This window comes from Chaetura pelagica, unplaced genomic scaffold (genome assembly GCF_000747805.2).
Source record: "Chaetura pelagica isolate M959 unplaced genomic scaffold, ChaPel_1.0 scaffold138, whole genome shotgun sequence".
NCBI lineage: Eukaryota > Metazoa > Chordata > Aves > Apodiformes > Apodidae > Chaetura > Chaetura pelagica.
In genome coordinates this window covers 2,958,002-2,968,766 of record NW_009954215.1, presented here as the reverse complement: position 1 = coordinate 2,968,766, position 10,765 = coordinate 2,958,002, and the positions used below count along the sequence as shown (strand labels likewise).

The following is a 10,765-nucleotide window of genomic DNA, read 5'->3' as shown; positions in this document are numbered from 1 at the left end:
ACAATTCCAGAATAGGATTACTGCTTTCACTATTAAAAAAAAAAAAAAGAAACAAAAAAAGCACACAGATAAAACTCTCTCAATAGTGCCTTGGATTCCCAGTCATTGATAAGGACATGGAGGAAAACAGGATTTAACCACTTGAACTAGTCACTGAAGACTGGACTGTATCAGTAGACAGCATGTCTACAAAGCTTTTGGGTAAGCATGGGATAAAAAGTTGGTTTTAGGGATGCCAGGTTTCTGACTTTTCATGCTAGAAAAAGGTGCAGACAGGCCTCTTAAGTCAGGGGCTGCTGTCCTCCTGAACAGTGAACAGCAAGTATCAAACACCATCATTTCTGTGATGCAAGCAAACAATCACATAAACTAGAAGCAAGAACTTCTCCTCACAACAGAAAGCCACTTATTTTCTGACAGCTTTCTAGAGAGAAGCATACAAATGTTTACACTGCAAAGGAAAGGGTATTAAGAAAAGTAGTAGTGTCAGACTGAAGCTTAAGAGATACTAGCAGTCTATCCAAGAGAAAAAGCTTGAACCTGAGCAGAGATTTAAAGCCATGAATAAATAATTCCTGACCATAAAATTTCAGAACTGACTCTGAAGAAAGTAAATATTTTCTAACTTCTAATGAACTAATAAACCCCTTTCTCAGACCATGCTAAATCAGGTTTCATTGCTGCCTGTAATAATAATGGTAGGAATTGAGCTGACTGATGGCAAACCAGCAATGCAGATCAAAGAATCTATCATTATGAGGCAGTGCTCTAAAAGCATCCTTACACAAATAATCTTCACTCACCGGCTTTCAGGAGTTTTTTGTTTTATGACTATTTTTTTACTTGGCATTCCCATTTCTGAAGCCCTAGAGAAACAAAAGTATTGAAACATATTTAAATTATAAAATCATCACCTAGGTCTTAACCAGAAACTTTAAGAGAAAACCTACATCAGGATTTACATCTCATACTCCTAGAGCAGTACTACAGATTATCATCTCTTTTGACTCATGAGCAATGTAATAACTGTTGAGTTCACTCTGTTGCAGGATAATGCCTGCTACTGCCCCCCCCAAAAAAAAACCTTTCCCAGAGATACTCTACCAAGTATTGCTATTGCTGAGCACTTTAGAAACACTGATAAAATAACTTGGGTTATTTCTTACGGTTTATAATAATCAACAATAAGCTAAGTGCACAAGGATCATTTTGCTCACCACTGAAATAGAGTATAACTGCACAACTTGGAACAAACATTTGTCTCCCATATAAACAAGAAGTCTCTTAAAAGTAAGAGCAAACTGTTCTTGGTAAGACACCACACACCTGAACAGTTTTTTATTCATTCTTCGTAGGTGAGATGTTAATTTGCAAGAATGTTTTACCCCCAAAGCTTCTTTTTACCATTTCCAATGCCTCCTACTTCTCTTTCACCCTGCGCCCCCCCCACCACCACAGAGGGAGAACCACACATACTTCATGTACTTCTTCCTGTCCAGAGATTTCTGTGTAGCTGTTGAAAGTGTCAGTTTCTCTCTTGGGCTCTTTACTTTATCCTAAAAAAAGCAAAAGAAGCAACTTGTTACTGCTTTTATTGAACTTAATTTGGTCTGAGCTACTTAAAAGCAATAAAATTGGAAAAAAAACACAAAAAAACCAAACACAAAACCAACAGTGTTTTCAGTACTAAGTTCATATTCAGGCTAAATTCAAGGGTTTCCTCTTTTTAAAAAATAAAGGATCTTCCTTATATTATCAAATTTAAAATGTTTGTGTGCTGTAACAAATGCTTTTCTAAAGTTTGAACTTTTTGTTATTACCTTCACCATGGTTTTCATTCTAGTTTTCATGCACCTAAACTTTAAAAATGTGAACATACTAATCTCCTACTACAGTAGAGTGACTTTTATTTGGACAAAGTTACCTACAGAAGAGTAATTAAACAATCTTAAAAGCAAAATGATTCAGTACTTAAAAGTCTTAAAACACTTCACATTCTCTTGAGCATAACACACCATTTGCCTGAGCATCTTCTCTTTACGAACTTCACGGTCGTGACGCAGAATGTTCATTCTTTCTGATGCTTCCATGGCAAAAAAAATGTCATGGATGTCATAGAGGGCAGCTCGTAGCTGGGGAGAATAATTAAAGTTTTAATAAAGTATCAACCAAGTGAACATTCCCATGGGTTTTGATCATCAAGCTCTTCTTGCTTTCAACCTAAGCAAAACACTTAAAAAGATAATTTTGAACTCTCTTCTGTGTCAGGATAAAAACAGAATCTTCTCTCCATGGCCATAGTTTAAACCTTTTACTTTGAACAAAATCACTACGAATATTTTAGGTATTTATATTACAAAAGTGGAATAGCTAGGAAAGAAAAAAAGAAATAAAGGTTAAAATTATGTCACCTGAGCCATTACTCGTTCATGAAGGGATACATCTTGTGCTGAAACACTTCCTCTCTTTAGTGGGGCTTCAGACTGAAAATTTTTAATGAACTCCATGGTATCCTGGGAAAGACAGGAAAACAGAGTCAAGCACAAACATAATCCTTCACAGCAAAGCATAATTACAAACTGTATGTGTAAGGACATTTTTTCTTTATTTGACTTGGACCTTAGGACACTAAGACATGCAACACTCCAACATGTTCACGTGATAGACATTCCCAAATTCTTCTGAAAGCAGAACATGCATGATTTCATCTGTCAACTGAAGACAGGAACAAACAGAAGAAGCTGCATGAAACAAAACTGCCCATCTTACTTTTACAGTTTGCTTCAGATGTTTCAGTTTTTCTGTCTGCAGGAGTCTACGAGTGAGAAACCCCTTTGCCACAGCAGTGATCTTATCAAATTTCATTTGGATCTCTGGATTGAAAACCTTAAAAGAAAAGAAGTGTTTTCTCAACATCCAATAAGAAAGCAAGAATTATAAATTGTTTCTCAAATAACATCAATCATGTGACACAGGCTTTCAAGTCAGAAACAAGCTGTTGCTAAAGTTTATTAACTTAGCAGAAGTAATATATTGTTATATGATTATTTTGCATAGATGAACAATGAGAAGAATATCCAATACAGTTCCTCTTGTGTAATCAACATTGCTACAGGAAGGGATACTGAACTTTTCTGTGAGATTTACTACCCTACAGGTATAATAAAGTTATCATTGTTTCTCAAAAACTAGAGAACTTTTTAAGCTATAAATAAATCTTTTTTGTCCTTACCTGAGTCCACCTAGGTATGATCCTGTTACTCGGCTTAGATACTGAGGTTTTTATAACTCCACTACCTGTTGGTCCCCAGAGAAAGAATGAAGTTTCACTTGTTGAAGCAAAGGTGTTAGGTGTTGTAGTGTGAGCAAAACCTGCAAGCAAAGCAGAATATACAGTTCAACACACATTTTTAACCACAAACAAGTGACTATATGTGTGTACACACTCAGCTCAGAGGTAGTAGCTTTGATTATAAGGTCAGTTATAGGCAAGAGGCAATCTGAATATTTCCTTCATTTCCTAGCAAAATTTGCTAAACAGAAGACAAACCAAAACATTTCATGATGTTCTAGAACAGGTGAGAGGTGTTCCACTGGCTCCAGCTGTACTTCCTTGCAGTCAAGACCCCTCTAATCCTCCCATACAAAGGAGAACACCTGGCCCACTGCTTGGCAGCCACCTGGCATCAGGATGAACCTTCCCTGTCACGATGCAAACCCATCTCCTCATCCTTGATCAAATAAGTTTATTTGTAGCTTGTTTTCCTCAAATATGCCCTAAAACAATTACATATAAATGCAATACATGGAGCCATGCAAAGACAGCTGAAAAGGTGCTAAATGCCAGCTTGACAGATGCAACACAGAATTGGTTTCACATATGTTGCCAACAGCTGAAGGCAGCAGCTGTCTGCATATGCTGACCAACATGTGGCCCAGGGGGGCAGCTGGTCTGGGCAAGCACTGTAAAGCAAAATCCATCACAGCAACAAATCTACATTCTACCCTTTCCGCTTTACCAATGTTGGTAGAGTTTGCATTAGGGACTGTCTCCAGCTCAGCCTGCACACTTCCCAGGAGGCCACTTTTGCTTTTTTTCCTCCACTCCAACTCCATCCTACTGTTAATATTCACTTTGGAAATTTCTATTTCCATTGTAGTGACCTTCTTTCCTTTCAGCTTTCTCTCCTGCTCTTCCAGTTCCTGCAAAAGAAAGAAACAACTATGAAAATATTTTTCTAGCTCTGGAAAGCAAGAGAATACACATTTGAAAACCAACTGCTTCCTGACAAACTGCAATACAGCACACGTGCCCTTTGCATGGAATTTTTCCTCTTTTTACCTTACCTTCTGCAATTTCTCCTGTTCTCTCTCTTGTTCAGCTATCAGAATTGACAATTGTTGTGCATGCTGTTCTTCAAGTCTCTTCCTCATTTCTTCAAAGGCCAACATTTTAGTTTTAAAAATATCTTCTGAGAAGATACATTGCAAAGAACAACATATTAAATAATGTCTGTGATCTTTGCAACAGACATGCATGCTTTTAACAGGAATACTTTGCATTATCAGTAAAAAAGCACAATGTATCTTTGATACCACATTTCCATTATGTATTGCAAAGAACCACATCAGCTCCTACTATCCTTTAAAGTATTTGCATTTTCATATTTGTGGGATAAGCACATGAATGGAACAGCAGTAACACCAACTGAGCCTATACTAAAATAAGGACACACAAAATGTAGCTCTAAGAATAATATTCCTACACTTGCTTGAGTGAATTAAAATTATCCCTGTCACTTCAGTTTGATTTGGTAGAGACAGATACAGGTGTAACAAATTCTTGAATTCAAAGAAAATACCTATATAATGATTTGCAACCCATTAAAAAGTATTTTCTTTCAATTTACAGGTTATCTTTTCTTTCATTAGTCTTATTTAGACCTCATGGAATAATACATAATTTTCTTAGTAAATTCCAATTTCTACATTCAAATGGGAAATTAGTATTTGTGCTGTCAAATTATACTCTTGAGAATAAATACAGAATTCTGATAAACAGCTGATATACAATGTTTGAGCTGCTGTTTTCCTCATAAATTGATTAAACAAGTATTTGTTACCAATAACTGTTACACAACTTTTGACCCCAAGCAACTCCTAAGACAGCAATTACTCCATTCTGTAGTAGTTAAAATGGCTCAAGTAGCAAATCAAATTTCTGAATTTGTCATTTATTCAAAATTACAGAAATAATGAGGTTACTGAAAAAGGGTATTTTTTTAGCCTTTTGATATATACACATACTTAGAAACACCAATGACTAATTTATAAACTGAGAAGTAAGTTTAAGAAAAACCCTCAACTATAGGAAATCTTTTACCTTTTGCCATACTATCAGGGGCTACATTCTTGGTAATGTAAACTGATCCCACAGGATATTTCTGTTCTTGCAACCACTGCTTTTCTTGTTCTTCCATTCCAGCTGCTGGATTACAGGGACTGTTTTCTTTTTGGCAGTTGTCGGTGTCCAAATCAAGCCTACGTTTTACCTTCTCAAAACTATTTTCTAGAAACTGCTCGTTTGCTGGCGAAATACTCGGAGTGTCCATCTGCTGTTGCATATTCTTGCTCTGCATTAACAGAGGGGATGGGTTTTCTACATCATAAGATTTATTGAGTTCTACTGGAGAATTACATGTAGTATTTTCTAGCAAACCGGACGGTTTGGTTTCATTCATAGCTAGAAGCTTCTGTGCTGCTGCAGACTGACTGATGGCAAATGGCTCATTCAATTTTGGAGCTACAATATTAGTACTACTCTCTACTTTGTATGTCCCTCTGCTGTCTGTCACTACCTGTCCTTCCACTGTAGCTGACAAGGTTCCTTGGCTCTCCAAGTGCCCAAAGGAATGTTGATTTGGTTTGCCAACCCCCAGCCCATGGCAAGGGCCTGAAGAACTCCTGTTGACACCAGGAACCCTGCCAGGGCAAAACATACTGAAGTCCACCATGAACTTTGGCACCGATTCAGAAACATTATGTTTGTCAGCAATATCTTGCATGATTAAATCCATGGTTCTACCCTTGCCTTTAGGACTTAACTCATAAGCGTTCACAGGGTTATTTATAATAATGTGTCCCATTGATAAAGGTCTTGGGCGCCTGCGGTGCATTTTAGGGCTCATGCTTGGCTCTGGGCTTGGCAACTTGGCATAAGAGCCTGTGAGGCTCCTGACAATGCTACTGTCATGGTCAAACAGACAAGTCTTTTTCAATTCTTCATCCGAATCTGAATCCACCAGTGGGGGTGTTCCAACTCTCATAGGTATGTCCACTTTAGAAAAACTGGATAACGTTGAAATACTGGTGTTATTTGTGTGAGTAGAGGCACCTTGGAGAAGGGTGTTTGTTTTATTAAGACTGGGTTTATCAAGTGTCAGAGCAGAGCAACTTCTGCCTGTAAACTTTGCTCTTTCTTTGACAGAATCAGTTGGTTTAACACCATCATTTTCTTTATCTGAATGACTTTCACTCATACTCCTCTTCGAATTACTTTTTGAGCTACGCTTGGTTTGCTCTGTGCACTCCCTAGATTTCTTCATCAGGTTCTGAAGACTCACAATGTATGGATCTTGTACTTCTTCATCTGACAGTTGCACTCCTAGTCCCTCTTGCTTTTGCAAAGCATGGGATGATGCAAGCTTATTATGAAGAGAAGATGCAGCCCTTGGACAAGGTACTTCTTTTGAGAAGAGACTCTCACTTTGCTTTGAAAAAACATTTTCTTCTGCTGCTTTAGCTACTTCTGTCACATTTGATGTCACCTGACCAGTAGTATCTGCTGGTGTCAGTTCTGCTGTCTTTTCAATCTCTGTGGGACCATTCCTTTCAGGAGAACACAGCAAATTTGCATCTGACAGAGCTGAGAAGTCAGTTGAAGCTTTTGAATCTGAATTAGGGCAAGTTTTCTCAGCCTCTCCTGTGTCCACATTAGTCACACTAGGTCCTTTCCTGAGCTGCAAATAAAAATTGAAAATTGAAATCTCCTCAGATTCCTGCAAGCTTTTCCTCATTTAAAAAACAATGTTACCATCTTAAAACCAGTAGGAAATCTCCAATTGACTGTTACCAATTTCCTATGAATTACTTACAATACAGAGCTCTTGCCACAAGAAAGAGGTTATTACAATTAAAATGCAAATTTTTTAAATGGTCCACTCAGCATTTTCATTAATACCAAGTATCTGAATGCAAAGATGCTTCCCCCCCATAGTTTTGATATACTAAAATAATATATTTTTAATTAATTTTATTAATTCTATGGCTTCAAAATGCTTTGCAAGATTCCTCTTACAATATAAAGACATATTTATATAAAATAAGAAATGCCACTGAAAATTTTCAGCACGAAATATAGACTAACCTACAGAAAACTTAAGAACCAACAAAATTCTTAACAAAAATAGTGGAAATGTAAAAGAATTTGTTTGCTTCTTTACTAATCCAGAGACAACTAAATACGAGTTTTCATTTTTTCAAGTACTTGAAAAATCAACTCCATTTCAGTAAGAATTAAATGCTACTTCTAGCCAGCATTTGTTTAAAAGGATTTTCACACTAAAATTATCCTGTGTGTTGCAACTCAATTATCAAAGGGATACCTTTAAAAAATAAATAAAAACAAAACAAAACAACTTATTTTTGTATGGAATGTTATGTTCCTGGTTTGCTCTTCACATTCCAAGCCAGAAAACCGTTGCCATACACACTCCAGTAAACAACGCAAACTAGTATGTTTTGTTTGACACCTTAGTGACTAAACAAAGGCAGTGTTAACTGTACTTGTTTAAGCAACAAGTTAATGTAAAAGCTATATTACAACTGTTTGAAAGAGAAGTAATAGCACTTGATAAGGTGTATTTAATATTCTTTTCAATCCAAACCTCTACTAAATTCATCACTGAAGTAGCAAAGAAAACAAAATAGTTGCAGTGAAATTACAAAGCACACAACTGAATTACTAGTTGATGCAAAGGTAATTTTGATGCTGCAAGCTGGAATATAGATTATTTTCTGATTTAAATATAAGCTTAGAAATAAAGCTAGTTGCTCTAACACTGAGAGTTTTGTTAATTTATTGAACTGAAACAACAATCTAGTTGTTTCAAACACAAAAGCAACTGTCACTTCTCTGGTGTGGGCTGTCTTCTGCATATACCAAGCAAGCAGTGAAAAGCAAGTCCCATGCATTACAATGAACAGAGATATAATCACTAAACAATCAATTATCAGGTTACATAGCATGAAGTCCTAGAAGCCCTGGTTTTGGGATGTTAACTGCTATTAATTTCATGTTTATATTGGCGAACACAGGAACGCCAGCACTTTCTCAAAACATCTACAGGCAGAGGTCTTCTGTAAAGTTATGAGAGTAACTCTCTGGAATAACACTACCTGAACATTTTCTAGAATCTCCTGAACACGTTCCAATAAAGCTCTTTTCCGGGAGTTCTGTCTCCATGTCTCTAGGTCCAGTGCTTTCTGTTTGTACTGCTGTATTTCCTTTTTCTTTTCAAGGCTAAGCTGCAAAACAGAGGGAAAGAAACATGGTTTGTATCACTAAATGCAACTTTCAATGCAGAATGACAGAAATAAGCTAGAAAGAAAAACAGCAGAACAAAACAATAGAAGACCAACAGTCATCTAAGTTGAGACTTAGTGCGCATATTGAATTCCAGCTTCTTTTTAACCAGTTACACTTTTTTGTTTTAATTGAAGATGCACAAAATGCCTTCTTGGCACACATGCAAATAAACATGAATGTAACAGGTGGTTTATTTTAAAAATTGCATGAATATTACATGCTACAGTACCAGCTTCAAATGACACCTGACTCAGACTGCAGGACGGGTCTTTCCTAGTCCTCTACGGAGATGAGAGGCTTAGAGCCTCTGTAGAGCATCCTGTAGAGCACTCTGTGACCCATCTTCCTGCTCATACTCAAACTCTGAAGCTCTATGAAGCACTAGCTCACATCTGCCCTCTTGAACCAGAGATGAATTTCACAACAAAGAAGTGTATGCAAGCAGTATTCTGGATCCTTTCAACTATCAGAATCTGAAAATCTCCTAAGTCTCTATTTTAGAATATGTAGTTTGGATAAAAGTAAAAAACAGATCTACAAAACTAGACCTGTAAAAAATGGTTTCAAAAAGTTCTACAAAATTAAGTAGTCTCAAGTCAAATTATGCATTCTTCTATGAAACCTTAAAATACCCACCCATTTGTAAATTATTAGAAAATATAATTTAGTCTCCAATGTCTGACTGTATCACGATTTTTGGAGATGATTGTTTGAGTCTCTCCACTCATACTTCCTGTCACTGGAACAAGGAAATCAGCTGCATTAGTGCACAAGCTACAAACAGTCTTTTGCTTGGCTCCCTTTGCATTTAGCATAGAATGACTTAACATAATTGACCAGTCTGTGACACTACAGACACATGGGAAAAAGGAATTTTCTTAAAAGCTTTTTAACTATCTCAGTATTTCCTATCTGCACTTTTTGCTTTGACACTTTTAAACAAACTCATGGTCAATACTTGGAATGGCAATATGATTTTACATAAAGATGAGCCCAACAATAACATTAACTTAATACCACATTTTTACTCCCTTTGTGAAGACAACAAATTTCAAGAAATGAAAGCAAATGTAGTCAATGTGAAAGAAGTACATTTTACCCTTTTACTTTGTAAAATGAAAGCTAGGAATGCTTACAACATACTAAGAAGCAGGCCAGATGAAACCTCACAGAGAGCTGTACCTTCAGCAGAATCATTACATGTGGACATCAAAGCTAGTGCCAACAGCACAGTAAGCACACCAGGGAAGAAAAGAAAAATTTTTTTTAAAAGGCCTTACCAGAGGGGAAAGCACAGGAACTCCATGGAATTGAATGAGAGAGATATTTTTGTGCTGAACAGTGAAAAAGGTTTCTCTTTTTATTGCCTCTTCTTGGAGTCTGGAAAGATGCTTCTTACAGAATATTTCATAGTCCTCCATCTTCATGTTAAGTCAGCTGCAAAGAAAAATAACATTATTCTTTCATCTACATCCAAGGCTATGATGGGAAAACATCACAACTAATTCCTTATCACTGTATTCTGGGAAACAATTTATACATACAGAAAACTTACTGAAATTTCTCTTCTTCCTACCATTAACAAAAGCTGCAAAGCTCTCGTTTCCCCCACATAAAAATAAAATATATAAGCAAAAAAGGATGATCACAGGTGAACTGAAACAAAAACAAGCATTGGGACCATCAGGATAAACAAAACTACACATGCTACAGATAATCTTAACAATTTCCATCAAAGGCTAAACCTTTAAGGTCTCTCATGACTATCAGATTCTATCAACTGTGAAAAATTCCAATAAATAAAATAGCAGCCAAATTAAAAAAATAATAATAATCATTAAGCTGGTATTAAAGCAAGATCAGCCTTTTTATTTAGGGCATGGACAGGAATTTGTGTCTCACTCCCATGTGCCTCCTCCATCACCTCGGTATGAACAGACACCAACACTTCCACCGAAAAAAACCCCACAAATTACAGCCTTGTTTCCTGAAAAAACCCTACATATCTCACAGCGCCCATTCCCTACCGGAGCAGTAATTCGGAGCCGAGCACCACCTGCCGAGGCCTGTCAACGCTTTTGTTCCCCTCGGACTCCCCCTCGGGCTGGTTCCCGCCGC

At 36.9% G+C, this 10,765-nt stretch overlaps 1 protein-coding gene across 1 annotated transcript in view; it reads right to left on the bottom strand.

Annotated features, from left to right (window-relative positions):
* The window catches only part of CCP110 (centriolar coiled coil protein 110kDa), a 13,857-nt gene extending 3,783 nt beyond the window's left edge, over positions 1-10,074 (bottom strand). Inside the window, exons 1-11 of the mRNA XM_010003227.1 lie at positions 9,928-10,074; positions 8,458-8,586; positions 5,384-7,019; positions 4,348-4,472; positions 4,020-4,203; positions 3,233-3,372; positions 2,770-2,886; positions 2,412-2,513; positions 2,016-2,132; positions 1,477-1,556; positions 804-866 (exon numbers count right to left, since the gene is read on the bottom strand). Coding sequence (XP_010001529.1) covers positions 804-866; positions 1,477-1,556; positions 2,016-2,132; positions 2,412-2,513; positions 2,770-2,886; positions 3,233-3,372; positions 4,020-4,203; positions 4,348-4,472; positions 5,384-7,019; positions 8,458-8,586; positions 9,928-10,074 — 2,840 coding nt within the window. The remainder of the gene's footprint in view (positions 1-803; positions 867-1,476; positions 1,557-2,015; positions 2,133-2,411; positions 2,514-2,769; positions 2,887-3,232; positions 3,373-4,019; positions 4,204-4,347; positions 4,473-5,383; positions 7,020-8,457; positions 8,587-9,927) is intronic.
* Between the last annotated feature and the right edge of the window lie 691 nt (positions 10,075-10,765).